The sequence below is a fragment of the Garra rufa genome, chromosome 15 (assembly GCF_049309525.1).
Source record: "Garra rufa chromosome 15, GarRuf1.0, whole genome shotgun sequence".
Taxonomy (NCBI): domain Eukaryota; kingdom Metazoa; phylum Chordata; class Actinopteri; order Cypriniformes; family Cyprinidae; genus Garra; species Garra rufa.
Window position 1 is genome coordinate 17,130,101 of NC_133375.1, and position 18,531 is coordinate 17,148,631.

The following is an 18,531-nucleotide window of genomic DNA, read 5'->3' on the forward strand; positions in this document are numbered from 1 at the left end:
CCACTGTAGTGTAACTCTGACCACTGTAGAGTAACTCTGATCACTGTAGTGTAACTCTGACCACTGTAGTGTAACTCTGACCACTGTAGTGTAACTCTGACCACTGTAGAGTAACTCTGATCACTGTAGTGTAACTCTGATCACTGTAGAGTAACTCTGACCACTGTAGAGTAACTCAGACCACTGTAGAGTAACTCTGACCACTGTAGAGTAACTCTGACCACTGTAGTGTAACTCTGACCACTGTAGTGTAACTCTGACCACTGTAGAGTAACTCTGACCACTGTAGAGTAACTCTGACCACTGTAGTGTAACTCTGACCACTGTAGTGTAACTCTGACCACTGTAGTGTAACTCTGACCACTGTAGAGTAACTCTGACCACTGTAGAGTAACTCTGACCACTGTAGTGTAACTCTGACCACTGTAGTGTAACTCTGACCACTGTAGAGTAACTCTGACCACTGTAGTGTAACTCTGACCACTGTAGTGTAACTCTGACCACTGTAGTGTAACTCAGTTTCGGGGCGTTACTGAACCTCTAATAGCCTTGGCCATCTTTGTGGAGAGCAACATTTCTAATTCTCAAATCCTCAGAGAGTTCTTTGTCATGAGATGCCATGTTGAAAATCCAGTGGTCAGTATGAGAGAACTGTACTTGTAGCACCTAATTTTAATGGCTCTAATACAAGATACACAAGTTTGTATGGTCAAGCAAATAAAAACATAAACATGATGAATAGGACATGTGGCTTTGCATGATTAAACAACATACTGCTGTTATCACTTAGGGTGTACTCACTTTTGTTGCCAGCTATTCTGACAATAACGGCTGTATGTTGTGTTATTTTTAGGGGACAGTAAATCTATACTTCTATTCGAGCTGCACACTGACTACTCTAAAACAGTGTACTCACTTTTGTGACATACTGTATATACAATATAGTTTTTATTCACTAATGAAACTACTTGCAGTGTGTTTTTGAGCATTGTAGCCAATCAAAACTGCTCAGAAACACAAAACAGATCTGCTGTGGATTTAATTGGAACTGTTTTTGTTGTTGAAATAACAAAAACTTCTGTTTAAAAATGTGACCGGTCTCGAGCACTGCAACACTAATGGGATAGAAAATACAGTTTGTACAGTGGAAAAACCATTACACCTATGGAATGAACCCATAATAATGGGAATACCATTGTGTGTGTGTGTGTGTGTGTGTGTGTGTGTGTGTGTGTGTAAGAATGTGTGTGGTTTGGGTTGTGAGATGTGATAGACACACACACTTAGAGCTGGGCGGTATGACCAAAAATTTATATCACAGTATTTTTCAGAATTATACAGTATCACGGTATATGACGGTATTTTTTTTTTCCATGCATGACTAGGTGTTAACCACATTTCCTAATAACTTAGAGAATAATTACTGCAGTATGTTGGCTTACATTGACCGGACTAGTATTAACCCAGGTTTGATTGGTCTCACAAAATGCTGCTGTTCACAAAGAAGTGACAGAGGCACTCATAATTGTAATGAGGTGAAGAAATCAGAATTCATGACTTGCAGTCAAAATACACAACACTTTATTGTGCATTCTTCATATTCCAGGACATGTTTGTGGCGGAGGTGGTGATGCAAATAGCTTGTGTTGCCTCCTGCGGCTACAACTTTAGCCTGACCACATTTACATATGATGTAGTGATGCACCGAAATGAAAACTCTTGGCCGAAACCGGAAGAATTATGCCAATTATTAGTACCATTGCATTTATGGCTATGACTGTGTACTAAATCTGACTAGAATCAAGGCATTGGAATTGCATAAATTAATATTAAAGTTTCAAAGAATAAATCAATTATATCAAATTGTTTAAATTTTTATAACACATTATCTTGTGGAGCCATCGGTTCACATTTACAACTCTATGCGTTTCTCTTCCAGCAGGAGGCGCTGTCAGACTGGTACACAAAGCAGCGCAGCAAAAGATTTTGAAACGTGCAGCGCTCATATTTATTCAATGGATAGCCTTTTGACGTTTCATCGCAATTCTTGTCTTTCAGTCCCACATTTAAGACCACCTGAAATCATAATTATGACTTTCATAACCTCCTAATAACACTGCAGTCATCAATGAAAATTAAGAGCTTTATTTAAGACTTTCAAAAACAAACCTTACACAAAATACGTTTCTTTTTATTTTTTTCCCACCATGTTCGGGGCACAAGAAAAATATTAAGGGACTAAATTAATATCAGCATATGAAGTATAATCGTCTCTCAGTGTCTGAAAGAATGCACATCAGATGCTGAAAGTCAGTTTTTACTTTCACTTTAACATATTGCGCAGTTTCCACGTTGCTTGTGTGATATCCATTGGCTCACCTCCATGGTTTAAAACATAAATATTTATAAAAATACAGTATATAGAAAAGACATATCTTTAAATATATTGCGACGTAATTGAAAGCTACATCTGTCTGCGCACAATGTGCCGATCTCTGTTCTCATCACAGACACACCCCCTCTTGAAATTTCGGCATTACAAGTTTAGCAAATCGCTAACCCTGGGTCTTTCTCAGATATACTGAAATACATCCACACCGCAGATGTGTTGCTTCAGACAAACACGTGCAGGCTGCGGTTTCTGTTTGCGTCGACATACGTGTTCCCGACCCTTTGTACGCACACACTCACCGGTATTGGGGTATATGAAAAATGAATATCATAAAAAAAAAAAAAACACCGGTATTTGGTATGAAAAGGTATACCGCCCAGCCCTACACACACTCTTACTCTTTCTCTCTCACACACACACACACACACACACACACATTCAGCTGTGTGCAGTGACATGAATTTCAGCATCTTGCCTTCCTTTGTTTACATGACGATACTCAGATTATTTCTAGAGAGACTGAGAACAGACAGAACGCTGCTATAGAGCTAATATAGAGAGAAGAATGACAAAGTGCAGTAAATGTAAATCACTTTGTTTATTAGGGCTGGGTATTGTGACCAATTTGGCAATTCGATTCGATTCTTATTTTTATGGTTTCGATTCGATTCGATTTCGATTTCGATTCGATTCGATTCGATATCGATTAGCTATCAATATTTCATTTAAAATGTTAGTTTTGCAGACATGGGATCCATATTTTGATATAAATGCTGGCTACTGAAACTCTCCTATTTAAGTTTATTACTGAAATACACATCTACATTAATAATAGGGTGCACAGTTGTTTATTTTAAACAACTTTTATTTTATTACACCATGTAAACAAACTGCAAAATGCACATTACTGTAAAAAAAAAATAAAAAGACTGTAAATGTGCAACAGTGAAATCTATTAAGAACTTCAAACATGTTTAAGAAATAAAACATTTTTCTAAATTCAAAACGTTCAAAACAGGCCCATCATAAAGCCCTTGTCTGCGTATGCAAAATATTCTAACTGTCCATAAAACTAACAGTTCTTAACTACAGCCTTATCATTTTTCTGCAAAAAAAAGCAGCTGATCAACATGTTCTGATCTGATCTAAGGCAGCTCCTTTGTGCTGTGATTAGATCACCAGTGGTTGAGAAAACTCTCTCAGCAGGAACACTAGTGACACCTTCAGGACGAGAGGTGAATATTCATATCCTCTTACTTGAAGCACGTGCATTAAGAATCGATTCGGGGATTTCCCGAATCGATATCGTTGCGTTAAACTGAAGATCGATTAAAATCGGAGAATCGATATTTTTTACCCAGCCCTATTGTTTATAATTATGACAATATATTGAAATGATCTGAAGAAACTATAAATATAACAAATGGCAGTTTGCAGCATCAAGCTGAATGATGGACTGTTTCTGTACAGCTAAAAGAACTGGAAGTGACTGACACCAGGAGCCACACATTCATCTGTTAAATAGCCACACCGCTCTTACCCTAAAAATGAGTAAACCTTTTCTCAAGAACAATCCCATTCCTGACTTTAGAAACTGACTGTACATAAAGCTTTCATGAGCTTCAGGCTTACGAATCAGCAGTTTATGCTTCTGTTGAGGCCATCAGTCCCTGGAATTTCAACTTCCTGAAGAGAGAAACATTTATTAGCCAAACTGCAGGTGGAGAACTACGCCAGCCATGAATCTGTTCATGAATACATTATAACCAGTTTCTTTGAATCACTGGTTTCATACTGCTGCAAACATTCAGATCCTGCCCACAGACACAGATCTGACTGAAACTGACATTATTTCTTATTACATTAAATCAACATCAAATACAAAAATACTTCTGTCAATATAATACAATACAATTTAAATCACGTGAATTTGATGAATTCTGGTTAATCAGAGATATATTGATTCTTAAGTGTAATTTTCTGTGATTTTACATTATTTGTATTTATTCACAGCATGGAGAAGTTTGACTGGATTATTAGTGAGCTAATATGTGTTAAAAATTTGTTGGGTTTACATGTTTTATGGGGACATTCCATAGGCGTAATGGTTTTTATACTGTACAAACCGTACTTTCTATGGCCCTACACCTACCCTACACCTAAACCTAGCCCTCACAGGAGACTGTGCACACTTTTACTTCATCAAAAAAACTCATTGTGCATGATTTATAAGCCTGTTTCCTCATGGGGACCTGAGAAATGTCCCCACAAGGTCAAAATTTACTGGTATTCCTATCCTTGTGGGGACATTTGGTCCCCATAACGTGATGAATACCAGGTACACACACACACACACACACACACACACACACACACACACACACACACACAGACACACACACACACACACACACACACACACACATACACACACACACACACACACACACACACACACACACACACACACACACACACACACACACACACACACACACACACACACACACACACACACACACACACACACACACACACACACACACACACACACACACACACACACACACACACAGACACACACACACACACACACACACACACACACACACACACACACACACACACACACACACACTGGTGGGTGGAGCAGGATCTTGAGCAGCAGCTGATGCGTGAGCTCTCATCCCAGCGCTCAGACAGAGAGACGCGCGGCTCTGCTCAGGGCTGTGTCTGATATAAGGAGTGAAGCTCAGAGCTGTGTGTGTGATGATATCTCTCTCTCTCTGCCGCTGTCTCACAGGAGTCCTGCAGCCCAAGAGAAGCCCCAAAGTGCTGGTAAGACAACTTCCCTTCATTTCTCACCTCAGCGCATCACTGTAGCCAAAGTTTCAATCAGATTGTTGCTCGTTCAGTTTCATCTTTGTGTCTCATCTGTGTTCAACTTGAAATGACAAACCTTTCTCACTTGAGAATGAATGCTTGCTTAGAAAAATTTACAACACAATTATTTCAAACAATACATTTCAGATGTAAGTGATGTTGCATATGAATACTGTTTCCAGTTGAATGCACAGTGGTAATGGAGTTGGTGGCTGCTGTTGTTTGGAAAACTGATTGGCAAACACAATATTAAAGAACCGTTTAAGTAGAAGACTGTAAATATAGGAACAATTATTGTCTTTCTTTGTCATTTACTGGTAGTTCCTTCACTGCACCCATGTTTTGGATATGAACTCTTTTAATCATGCATTTAGTCTTCCTAAAAAAACATTAATGGTGTCAGTAAGCATTTAAAATCACTGTAACTAACTTGCTGTTAGTTGTAAACAGAGAAGTTAGGGCTGGACGGTATGGCGGTATATATCGTTACCGCGGAATAAAATGTGTACCGTAAAAGAATTTTTTATTCCGTGTATACGGCTAAATGTAAATGTGGGCGTGGCCAACTCACGTGCAGAAGCCCCAAACTTGGCAGAGACCTGGGCCCTGGCCACGACATTGTTGCTTTATCTTTTTAGACTGATCAGACTTAGTTTATTTATTATTCATTTTTTTACATGAAAAATTTCCTATAGAAAACATACAAACTATGATAGTGATAATCTCAGGCACTGATTATGTGCTTTATTTGAAGCTAAAAGTGTCTAATGTAAGTTTGAATGCATTGAAACTTGATGTGTCAAATAATGACAGTGCTTTTTGATTTTTTATGCTAGCTTAGCTCTTCACTTTGCCTCTTTGTGGATGTAATTGCGCTCTAGCCCACCCGATACACCCCTGTACTCCAATAGCAGTGCACTAAAAGCAACACAACACCGTAGCAACCTCATCGCAGTGAACTGACAGCCGCCCACCACACTCCAGCCTTGAGCAGGAGACACGATGCTCATATATTATCTGGGAGTGTGATAATCTAGCTATTAGCCTTTGATAATCATCATCATGTCAGGTCAGTGACATAAATATTTAAAAGAAATGTGAATAATTTATAAGATCAAGACACAAGAATGGTCTTCTCAGCCAGCTTTTTGCACTGTGTGTGTGTGTGTGTGTGTGTGTGTGTGTGTGTGTGTGTGTGTGTGTGTGTGTGTGTGTGTGTGTGTGTGTGTGTGTGTGTGTGTGTGTGTGTGTGTGTGTGTATTTGTGGCTGAATGAGTGTTGTGTGCTTGAGTTGTAGGTACACACTCAGCGGATCGACTTTGTGTTGCTCCTCTCTATCCGCTCTCTCCGTGAACTGTCTATTTTTAGGCCTGGCCTCTTTTTTGTTCGTTTCTCATTCCATCCTTTCTCTTTGCACCAAATTCCACTTTCTTTCTTTTTCTTACACTCTTCACTATTATTCTTTCTTTCTAGGTCAAACCCAGTCATATGATTGATATTTTGTTCAGTGACATTATCTTTCAAACCCATATCCATTATCAGAGCAATATGTCAATCAGGCTGTTTAATCTGCCATTACAGTTTTTTGTCATCAGGTACTTACTGAGTTCATCGGCAGCGGTTCCAAATTTATAGAAATGTATCTGTTCCAAAATCTACCATCATTACTTCAATGGATAGTGTACATTTACCACTGCTTTAGGTTTGACAACTAACCCTGTGTGTCAGTCTAGCACTGCAAAAAATGCTTTTCTTACTTAGATTTTTTGTCTTGTTTCCAGCCAAAATATCTACAAATTCTTAAATCAAGGTTTTATTAGACAAGTAAAAATTATGTTCTTGTTTTCAGAAAAAAAAAGTCAAAAGTAAATGTGTTTGTGCTTGAAACAAGCCAAATAATCTGCCAATGGGGTAAAAAAAATAATCTAATTTCAAACAGAGAACAAGATCATTTTTCTTACCCCACTGGCAGATTATTTGGCTTGTTTCAAGCAAATGCACTTAATTTTTTTCTAAGAATAATAATTTTGACTTGTCTAGAAGATCCTTTTTGATTTAAGAATTTGTAGATATTTTGGCTGGAAACAAGACAAAAAAATGCATTTTTTTGCAGTGAGAAAACACTAGTGCGAACGACTATCCCTTTGATCAAATTGCTGGTCTGTTTCTCATATAAAGTATTATATGGCTTCAGTTTAAATGACTTGGTTGTAGTGCAGGAAGGTGTTTGTCCTCAGCAGTGTCCTGTATTGGACATCTCCTCAACAATCATGCTAGTTTGGAATAACATGGAGTGGGTGAATTTTGACTAGAGATGTCTAGATCAACTAGTCGTGTACAGTGAACGTTTGAGTGTCTGTGTCTCTCAGCAGCTGGAGAGGAAGGACAGTCAGGGCAGCTCTCAGCACAGCATATGCAGTCACCGCAGCACACACACCGACTCGCCCCGCCGCCCGGAGCCCATCATCCCCGCAGACACACTGGGCGCCGCTCCGCCCGTGCCGCCTCCTCCCACCCAGCCGCTGCCCGTCCTGCCCCCCTTTGATGGCCCTGCTGCCAATGGGACGCTCCAAAAGAAACCGGACCCCTTCAAGATCTGGGCGCAGTCCAGGAGTATGTATGAGAGCCGTGGTGAGTAGCCTGCCTTCATTTACACTCATAGTGGAAACTAGTGTGCTGCCCTGTTTTTGTTTAAGCAGCTTCTGAAAGGTTTGTGTGTTGTTCTCTGGGATGAATATGTTAAAGCTACCCACTTCAGTTCAGTTCGATTCTTCTTAAGAGCCAGGTTTCTTTGCCAGTAACGGGTGTTAACCCTTGAATGCATACTTCGGGTCTTTAGCGACCTGGGACGTCATTTACTACCCTCTCCCTCCTTTTTTTTTTTTTTTTTAAGTTTGACATCAACTTTCTTAGTATTCTTCAATCTATTCATTATAAACAGTAAAACAAGAAAAAATAACAAAATATAAGAGAATGTCAGTTTTCTGATTATTTTTTTTGTAAAAAGTGTATCGGGTCGCTAGAGACCAGAGGTGTGTAATAGTGTAAGTATATTTTTCCTGCTCAAAAAGATGCAAATATCTGATGACTAAATACATGTAATTCACCTTCAGTCCTATTCCTTATTCGCTATATACTGTTTGATAGACAATCATGACGTGATCTTTCACTCATAACTATTGCAGGCATAAAACAAAAGAATATCATCAGCAAAAAATTGAATTGATTTGAATGGCTTTACTGCAGAGCAATTACTGAATGCAATAAAATATAAATGTCAGTGTTATTTGATGGTGGATGTGGTGAATAAGCTGCCAGCGAACAAAATAATGACTTTGTAGCAATTGAAAGCGAAAGTCTTGAGATCGTGAAAATGAGCCAGATGCTGAATGTACAGTGAAAGTGCGATCGTAAAATCATCTGCTCAAATTGAACCCTTCCTAGTTTTAAAAGGTAACGAAATATGCTTTATTTTATTCTTCTGTAATTGTTCTTAAAATATCAAGAGAGTGTTTTGCTATTGCAGCAGTTAGAGATCCATCCATGCTGGATAAATAGGTCAGATGCAGTGGTTTGTTTGTTTGTTTGTTTGTTTTATAGCACAGTTTAGTACAACTCATGTTGCCCAAAGTGCTTCACAATCACAAGCTAAAAAACAACCAGCACCCTCATCACATACACACACATAAACATTCATCCATTTAAAAAAGCTCCCCATTTGTAGTTAAAAGATGTTGTTTCAACATAAATTTGAACATGGATAAAGATTTAGCAGATCGAATAGATAGAGGCAGGGCATTCCACAGCTTAGGGCCTGCTCGAGAAAAGGCTCTATGTTTGTATTTTGTCCTAGTAGCGTAAAGTAGATGCTGACTTTCTGATCTCAAAGGTCTAGAGGGGATATAGATTGACACCATACTGGACAAATACACAGGAGCTAGATTATGCAAGGCCTTAAGATCAAGTGTAAGGATCTTATAAATTATTGTAAGTCATACTGGCAACCACTGTGGTGTCATCAGGTGTGAAATGATAGATGGAGCTGTATCTCATCTGCATAGCGGTGATAGTAGAAGCCATGTGTCTTTATGATGGTGTCCAGTGAGGTCGTGTAAATAGGAGAAAAGCAGAGGTGCAAGCACTGAACCTTGAGGCACTCCAGTGACAACCTCCTCTCCATGAAACCCTGAACGATCTGCCTGTGAAGAATGACTGAAGCATCTGAAGATGTTCCTGTGATGCTCAAGGGTGAACAGGAGGATCTGGTGATTTTCAGTGTCAGAGGCTGCAGACAGGTCCAGTAGACTGAGCACAGATGATTTGGGGTTTAGTCTTGCTAGCAGTGGTCACCAAGTTGTTCTCCGTGGAGTGTCTGCTTTTGAATCTGGGCTGGTTGTCCTCAAGTAGGTTGTCTCCTGACAGAACAGCAGAGAGCTGTTTCAAGAGTTTTCAACAGAACAAGGAGAGACTGGTCTTTAGTTTTCAGCTGCTGTGTGTTTTTGAGCAGTGGGTTAGCGGAGCCCACCGGACTGCGGTGGGAGGTTTGCCAGTTGTGAGAAAGGGGACGGGGTCTTAGGACAAGTTGTAGGACGGCTGGCACATTCTCCATGAGCGGAGAGCAAAATAAGAAGAGTGGGATGTGTGTGGGTGGAGGTTGGCTGAGCTTGTAGTTCAGAGAACAAGTTGCTGATGGTTGAAACCTTATAGTTGGCAAGGCCATCGATAGTCTGAGAAGGTGGTCAGAGAACTGTAGGGACAAAAAGGTTGTCAGAGGTATAGTTATGTATGAGGAGGAGGTGTAGATAGAAGAGTGTTGGAAAAGAGCGAAGCACACCCCATGTGCCCAAAAATAATGTGCTGTGTTGTCTGCTCTGTTTCAACCAAAAGCTGAAGACGTTGTTTGCTAGAAAGCCTGGTCACAATCACTACAGTACATTTTTTGCATGTCTTGCCAGTTAAATAATGTTATTTTGTTTGCGCTAAAAGCCTGTCAAACCGTGCCTGATTACTGGACTAAGCTATCTTTTGAGTTTTGCGGTTATGTCTAAAGTGAAAGTAAACAGTTAAGAGAAAAAATGGATGCGGGCCTGTAGACTCGTGCAGCTCTTAAAGCGACAGAATTAAACTTGCTGCCCATTGTCATTAAAGGGACAGTTCACCCAAAAATGTTGCCCCAAACCTCTATTATTTTTTTGTTCTTGTGCTAAACACAAAATAAGATATTTTGAAGACTGGATAATAGTTGCTGGTCCCTTGTTAGCGGGAAAAAAAAATACTATGGAAGTAACTGGGGACCAGCAACTGTCTGGTTACCCACATTCTTCAAAATAAGTTTTATGTTCAGCAGAAGAAAGGAACTAATTCAAGTTTTAAAAACACTCAAGAGTGAGTAAATGTTATTTTTGGGTGATGGAAGGCTAATTAAACAAAACACAAAGAAAAGTCACTCACTTCTTTTGATTGAAGAACTTTAATACAGTTGCCTTAATAAGAGTCAGTGTATAATTTATGTATATAGTGTAAATAGTGTTTTATTTTTATTTTAGTTAATTCAATTTCTTGAATGCTACTGATAAAGCACATTTTGTTTTATTTGTATATTATCAGGGTTTCCGCGGGGCATTAAAAAGCATTAAAAGTCATTAAATTGATTTTGCGAGAATTAAGGCCTTAAATGGCATTAAAAAGCATTAAATTGTTTTATATGGGCATTCAAACTTTAGATGGTGTTGAAGAAACAAATATTACCAATTTATCTGGAATATAGCCTGTATAATTAATAACTTTTAGGGGTGCAACGGATCGTAGATGATCCGTGAATCCCCACGGTTCGGTACGCATGTGGTTCGCGGATTAACTGTTAAGTTTAACCATCATAGAGTAAAAGTTTATAATTTGCACATGTTTTGTCTTGCCAGTTTACCCATTAAAACTATTTAGACCGCTGCAGCAAAAGAGTTGTTGCTGTTTTGCGCTGTGTTTTTTTTTTTTTTACCGCAGCCGCACATACCTGAAGCGAGCACGCGCACAGAGAGAGACGCGCGATTCAGACTACGTAATTCACAGATTGATTCCTCTTTAAAACTTCTCTTAACATACATACAAAGTTATGTTACCCGTTAAATACCCGTTTTGGTATTCTGGTAAACGCAGTCGGTTATGTCTTCAGTGAACAGAAACAGCTGAGAAAGAGATATTGATCAGTATCAGCATGCCAGTATTAGGTACGTGCATTTGGCCTTAAAGAGACAGCATCAAATAAATACCTGCAGTGAGAAGCACTAGTTATTTTACAATTAAATATTAAATTTCTGCACCTGAATACTAGTGTTATTGATTTCATTAGTAACTGTGTTGTATTCATCTACACTTGTCATTTGTGTAATTGTTCTTGTTTTGTTACTGACTTTATTAGTTGAGCTAGTAGTTTTTGCTGTGGATTAGAAGTACTTAAAGCATTCAGTAATTAATATACAACTAACTTTTTTTTGTTTTGTTTGTTTTTTGCTGATCTGAAAAATGATCCGATCCGTGACTCCAAATCCGTGATATGATCCGAACCGTGAGTTTTGTGATCCGTTGCACCACTAATATCTTTAATTCAATGTCGCGTAGTATGATAAACACGGAACCAGTTTGGTAATTGCTTCTGGCTGGTCCAAAATTGTGTGACACAGACTTAAGAGCGGACCGTTTTAGCCTCTAAGAGTTTGAAGTTTCAGAATTTTTTTTCTGTTCAGACTTGATATTTGAAATTTTGAAATTTGCAAATAAACGCTGACATTTTAAGCTGTCTCCTGATCCATTTCTAATTATGTTCAGCAGAGTAATAAATGTTGATTGTTGCCTCATTGTAAGACCGCATGAAAAAAAAAAAAGCATTATAATAACACGCATTCATACACAGGGGTGTTAGTTATATGTTGCGTATGGCATTAAAAATGTTAGAAATGTCATTAAAAAGGGCATTAAAAGGCATTAAATAAGATTTGAAAATCCTGCAGAAACCCGTAACATGTTAATAACGAAGATACAATAATGACAAAGATTTTTATCTTCGGCCTAAACATCTGCCATTCTTTTTGTTTTTATATTTGGGTACCTTGTAAGGCTTTGGTTTTAAAATAGGGAAATTAGTTTGGCTGTACTGCTCAGACAACTTGCAAGATAGTAAAACCAACATGACAAAGAATCGTGATAAAATTGTGATTTCTGAAGAAAAATTGTGATATGATTTTTTTTTTTTTTCCATATCGCCCAGCCCTGCTCTGGACTGTGGATGCGTTTACACTTACGCTTGAGGTAAAGAACAGATGAACTGATGGTAAGAGCATGAGAGAAGAGCAAGAGAAAAGGAAAATGAAAGAAAAGATTAGTGAAGGAAACCTGCAGTTGTCTGTGGGCTGAGTGTGGTGTTCGTGGGTTCGAGATGACCTTGTGTTTAACAGTGTTTACACTGACTTATATAGTGATTTACAGTAAATTCAGCATATTAAACTTGTATTTCAACATTGGGATGCAGGAAAAACATTGTAACATTTATAACATTGTAAAATACAGGTTAAAAACATTAAAGCTTTAATAATTGCATTAAAACAAAAAAGGATTCATTATGTACAACCTATTCCCAGCAGTTACACATGGCTATGGAGTATTTAAAGAGCAAGACTCAATGTAAGCACACTGCAGATGGCATTAAACGGAGCCCCAGTCTTCATTATGTCTAATGTGAGGTTATGCCAGTGTGGTTTTAGGATGTACCTGTGTAGATGCCCATGTGCACACAGGCGGTTTGGTGGCAGATTGTCGGGTGACTCCTGAAGGCTCCAGCTCATATAGTGCCAATTCCCAGTCAGGCCTGTTAAATGCTCCACACGGAGCGAGCTTGGCAGATCCAGACCTTTGAAAGGAACTGCGCGAACGGGCCAATTAATCGCTTCATGCCAGGCGTCTGTGGTTAACATTATGTTGTTCCCTATGTGGTGAGGTGAACATTCTGCTCATGCTTACCGTTTGGCCGAAGCTTCGTCTGGCAGTCAACGTGGAATGGGACGAGGCCGAGAACGGGCAGGGGAACCGCGTTCGACACCTCACTCGTCTGCAGCCTTTACTTAACACATATATGCAAATGAAGTACTAACAGTAGCAGTAGAAACCTGGTGCTGTCTCTACAATACAAGTCTCAAAGGAACACTCCACTTTTTTTGGAAATAGGCTCATTCTCCAACTCCCCTCGAGTTAATAAGTTGAGTTTTACTGTTTTGAAATCCATTCAGCCGTTCTCCTGTTCTGGCGATATCACTTTTAGCATAGCTTAGCATAGATCATTGAATCCTATTAGACCAATAGCATCGCGTTCAAAAATGACCAACGAGTTTCCATATTTGTTGTATTTAAAACGTGACTCTTCTGTAGTTATATCGTGTACTAAGACCGGTGGAAATGCAAAGCTGCAATTTTCTAGTCTGATAAGATTAGGAACTACACTTCCATTCCGGCGTAATAGTCAAAGAAGTTTGCTGCCGTAATATGGCTGAAGCAGGCGGAGTATTATCAGTAATGAGTTCCCAGTTTAGCATTTGCACATGTGCTGCGTGATATTACTGCTCCTGCTTCGGCCATATTACGGCAGCAAACTTCCTTGACTATTACGCCGGAATGGAAGTGTAGTTCCTAATCTTATCAGCCTAGAAAATTGAAGCTTTGCATTTCCACCGGTCTTAGTACACGATATAACTACAGAAGAGTCACGTTTTAAATACAACAAATATGGAAACTCGTTGGTCATTTTTGAACGTGATGCTATTGGTCTCATAGGATTCAATGATCTATGCTAAGCTACGCTAAAAGTGATATCGCCAGAACAGGAGAACGGCTGAATGGATTTCAAAACGGTAAAACTCAACTTATTAACTCGCGGGGAGTTGGAGAATGAGCCTATTTCCAAAAAAAGTGGAGTGTTCCTTTAAACAAATAATGCTCAACTGTACACTATAGTTTGCAATTATACAAATAATTTTCAGTTATATTGCAAATAAACTGGTTAATGAATTTGTTTTTTTCAGTGCCAGACTCTCAAGAGCAAGACATTTTTCTCTGGAGGAAAGACACAGGCTTTGGCTTTCGGATCCTGGGGGGAAATGAACCTGGAGAACCGGTGAGACCGATAACACACATACAAATCACATGCATCCTTCAGACAGCGTGATTCTAGCAAGGTTGAATAGCAAAGGGAATGCATGAGCTGATGAAATGTATCAAATATTAGTTGTTTTAGAAGCAGGCCCACCTGTTCCTGAATAAATCGTATTTCTTTAGCATTTCTGAGAAATTACATTGCACAAAGTGCACAAATCTCGGAAAAACTTGGTAAAGTTCTGCCAGCTCAACTGTGTTAAATGTATAGAACTGGGACCAGGTATCAGAGAAACTCAATGAGGCAGTCATTTCTATGAAGCGGCTCTGCAGTATTTGTCTTTCTTACCGTGTTCTTGACTTGAAATGTGTGTCAGATCTACATCGGCCACATAGTGAAGTACGGCTCAGCGGATGAGGACGGCCGTCTGCGGTCCGGAGATGAGCTGATCTGTGTGGACGGCACGGCGGTGGTGGGAAAGTCTCATCAGCTGGTGGTGCAGCTCATGCAGCAGGCGGCTAAACAGGGGCACGTCAACCTCACTGTCCGCCGCAAAACTGCTTATGGAGGTAGTTTTCAACTCTCTTTTTTTTTTTTCAGTTGTATTTGTGCTTAATTTTTAGCACTTGTAACACAACACTACAGAGCACTACTGCATAACATCCTGAAAAGCCCATTGCTTTACAGTAAATGTTGCACTTAATGGTAAAGTGTGTGTATTTTAAATATTGCTGAAATGCTGGGAACAGAGTGAGTGGGAGGTGTTTAAAGAAGGACGAAATAAACTTTTGAAATGGGTCGTCAGTATGGCAGCAACAAATATGCAATAAAGTTTTAAACATGTATTACTTACATAATTTAGTGCATGCACCCGTAATCATTTCACTGGACCGCCATATAGCCAATGGTTTGCCTGTAAATAAGAGTTTGCAACAAGAGGTGTGTGTAATTCAAAAAAAGATAATTAGACTATATTTTGCTGAGTGTGTTATTGTGCAGATATTTTTAAAGGACATGGACAGCTGACTTCTAAAGTTTTTGATATTGTTCATACTCTGTGTTCTCAGTTCACAGCAGTGATTGAAATTAATATTTTCCAATAAGTTAAAATTGATTTTTATCTTTTATGGGCATTTTTACCGTTATAAAGCCATTTTTAAGCGTGCATCATCTTTTGAGTCAAATTCTTACATGTAATCAGTCAGTTATAGTAATAATACAAATATAATCAGTATTAACAAAATTAATCTTTGTAGAAGTTGCATCTGAAGTAGCATTTAGATGTATTTACACACAGTTTAATGCAGCTTAGAGGGACATGCTTTAAACTGCAGTTACAAATGCATAAATAGTTTTGATATGTTAAACATTTAATAATGATATTTGAAATTATTTAAAAATTAAGAGATACTTTAAACGTGAAATTAAAACACAAGTTCAAGTGAGTGGTTGAAAAGAATCATTTAAACGGTTGATTCTTTCAGAAACAAAACACATGTTGCTCAGAGACGCAAAACTTTGGAATAATTTTTGTTGGCGAAATAAAGCAAAATGGTGTCTAAAACGTAAATCTCCTAATTAACTTCTTGTTTATTTAAAAAGTTGTATAAACGCAGTATCACATTTGTAACCATGTGATACTCCCATACTCCCATATCTTGAAGTATGTGATCATTCTAACTGCATTTTAATAGACTGAATCTCTAACGCGTATGCACTAGTTTAACCTCGCTGATAGACTTCATCATGTAATGTATGCGCACACTCTGTAGGTTTATGTTTGCACACTCAATAATGTCAAATCACACATCGTTAAAACATCGATTACGATATTATTGCAGACCATAAATATATCGCACACCCCATATGTGACACTGGACCACAAAACCAAGTCGCTGGGGTATGTTTGTAGCAATAGCCAAAAATACATTGCATGGGTCAAAATTATTGATTTTTCTTTTATGCCAAAAATCATTAGGAAATTAAGTAAAGATCATGTTCCATGAAGATTTTTTGTAAAATTCCTACTGTAAATGTAACAAAATGTAATTTTTGATTAGTAATATGCATTGTTAAGAACCTAATTTGGACAACTTTAAAGGTGATTTTCTCAGGATTTTGATTTTTTTTGCACCCTCAGATTCCAGATTTTCAAATAGATGTATCTCGGTCAAATATTGTCCTATCCTAACAAACCATACATCAATAGAAAGCTTATTTACTGAGCTTTCATATATATATATATATATATATATACACATCTCAGTTTTGTAAAATTTAACCTTATGACTGGTTTTGTGGTCCAGGGTCACATATATGCAACTTATTTCTGCGAATTCCTCCTTCTTGAGAGATAAAATGCAAGGCAGAAACTATTTAAACCATATAGTGTCTGTTTTCCTGTTTGTAAACAAGATATTTGAATAAAGATAGGATATCATTTTTCCTAGTATTACATTTTTTAAATTGAATTGACTGACCAGATGAGAAGTGCGTTTCCTGGTTGGCATGTAGGATCGTGACCTCACTCGTCCAGCAGGAACGACCGCACGCATGAGCAGTCACGCAGATTGATCTGTACAGGCGGAGCTGACGTGTGTGTTGTGTTTGTGTAGGGTATAAGGGGGAGGTGGACGTGCCGCCGTCTCCGGCATCATCTCACCACAGCAGCACGCAGGCGCCGTCGCTGACGGAGGAGAAGCGCACGCCGCAGGGCAGCCAGAACTCGCTCAACACGGTGAGCTCGGGCTCCGGCAGCACCAGCGGCATCGGCAGCGGCGGAGGAGGCGGCAGCGGCAGCACCGTGGTGGCCATGGTACCCGCCGTCCTGCAGCCCTACGACGTGGAGATCCAGCGCGGAGAGAACGAGGGCTTCGGCTTCGTCATCGTGTCCTCCGTGTCACGGCCTGATGCCACCACTACCTTCGGTGAGAACGTTTCCTGTTTGCAGACACCAGTGCTTGGCCAGCACGTCCTTGACAAATCTGAGAGACAGAGATAAACCCAGCAGCTGCACCTGTAGATAGGGTTGGGTATCGTTTGAATTTTAGCGATTCCGATTCTTGTCGATTCCCAATGTCGATTCCAATTTAGTAAAAAACAACAACAACAACAACAAAATTATGTATCAAACATGTTTATTTTCAGTGCCATTAGTTTCAGCTCAAATAACAAACAATTTTTTTTTCTTTTATTTCGACGTGGTGAACCAACTGCAGATGCTTAGACATGTTGCTCGTGACACCTTGCTTGCAACATATTAGTTTATTACAGGGGTTCTCGACCTTTTTTACACCGGGGCCCCCTTCTTCTCGGGTCAATTTCGCAAGGCCCCCCTATGTCTGACATTTCCTCTAAAGGTGTTTATTTTTAAACCTTTTTTATTAACCAAAACATTTGTTTTGCCTTTTTATTTTTCTACTGCGTGTTAAAACCTCTCAAAATTCAAACAAACTTTAAATTAAAGCTATACTTTTGAATTTAAAAGAAAAACCCTCAGTTCTAACTTTTTAACGTGTGTATACACATATGCAGATTTAAAGCTTCTGAACTCTTTAATTCAGACATTATTCACAACTTCAGAGTACTGACAGGACATTCATTTTGAAAACTATGCAAATATTTTGAAATTTCACGCAAAAATATTATGGATCAGAGTCCCGAAAGCATGAAAAGTTTGTGAATCATGCAATTTGTTTCATGTAGCCAAGAGATTCCCGCGGGGGTTTAGGTTACTTTTGCGGGAGTGGGACGAAATAACATATATTTTTGCCGGAGCGGGCGGGTGCGGGACTAAAAAATGCAGGTCTCTAAGATGAGGTTCGTGTGCAGCGCTAGCTTTGTCTTCGGTTTTGACAAAGTGTAGCCACACTTTTGAGCGCTTCCTGCGATCCATCTTGTAGACTGATGTTTACATTACCACATAAGGTCCTGGCAGATTGCCAGATGAAAAAATGCACCCAGGAATCAATACGAGGAATCAAAAAGTATCCAATTCTTTATCTTAAGTATCTGATTCCAGAATCGGAAACGATTTTCGATTCCCAACCCTACCTGTAGAGCACTTTCAGATCAGGATTTGTACAGTCACAGTATCTAATGAGCTCCCACCTCAGTGGAT

General features: G+C 39.0%; 1 protein-coding gene across 12 annotated transcripts in view; it reads left to right on the forward strand.

Annotated features, from left to right (window-relative positions):
- Positions 1 to 18,531, forward strand: part of magi1a (membrane associated guanylate kinase, WW and PDZ domain containing 1a) — a 107,240-nt gene that overhangs the window by 67,219 nt on the left and 21,490 nt on the right. For 10 of the 12 annotated variants that reach the window (XM_073819527.1, XM_073819525.1, XM_073819528.1 and 7 more), the window contains 5 exons: positions 5,196 to 5,230; positions 7,645 to 7,906; positions 14,341 to 14,432; positions 14,788 to 14,980; positions 17,027 to 17,338. In XM_073819527.1, coding sequence (XP_073675628.1) covers positions 5,196 to 5,230; positions 7,645 to 7,906; positions 14,341 to 14,432; positions 14,788 to 14,980; positions 17,027 to 17,338 — 894 coding nt within the window. The remainder of the gene's footprint in view (positions 1 to 5,195; positions 5,231 to 7,644; positions 7,907 to 14,340; positions 14,433 to 14,787; positions 14,981 to 17,026; positions 17,339 to 18,531) is intronic. The other 2 variants (XM_073819520.1, XM_073819526.1) reach the window with 1 other exon arrangement.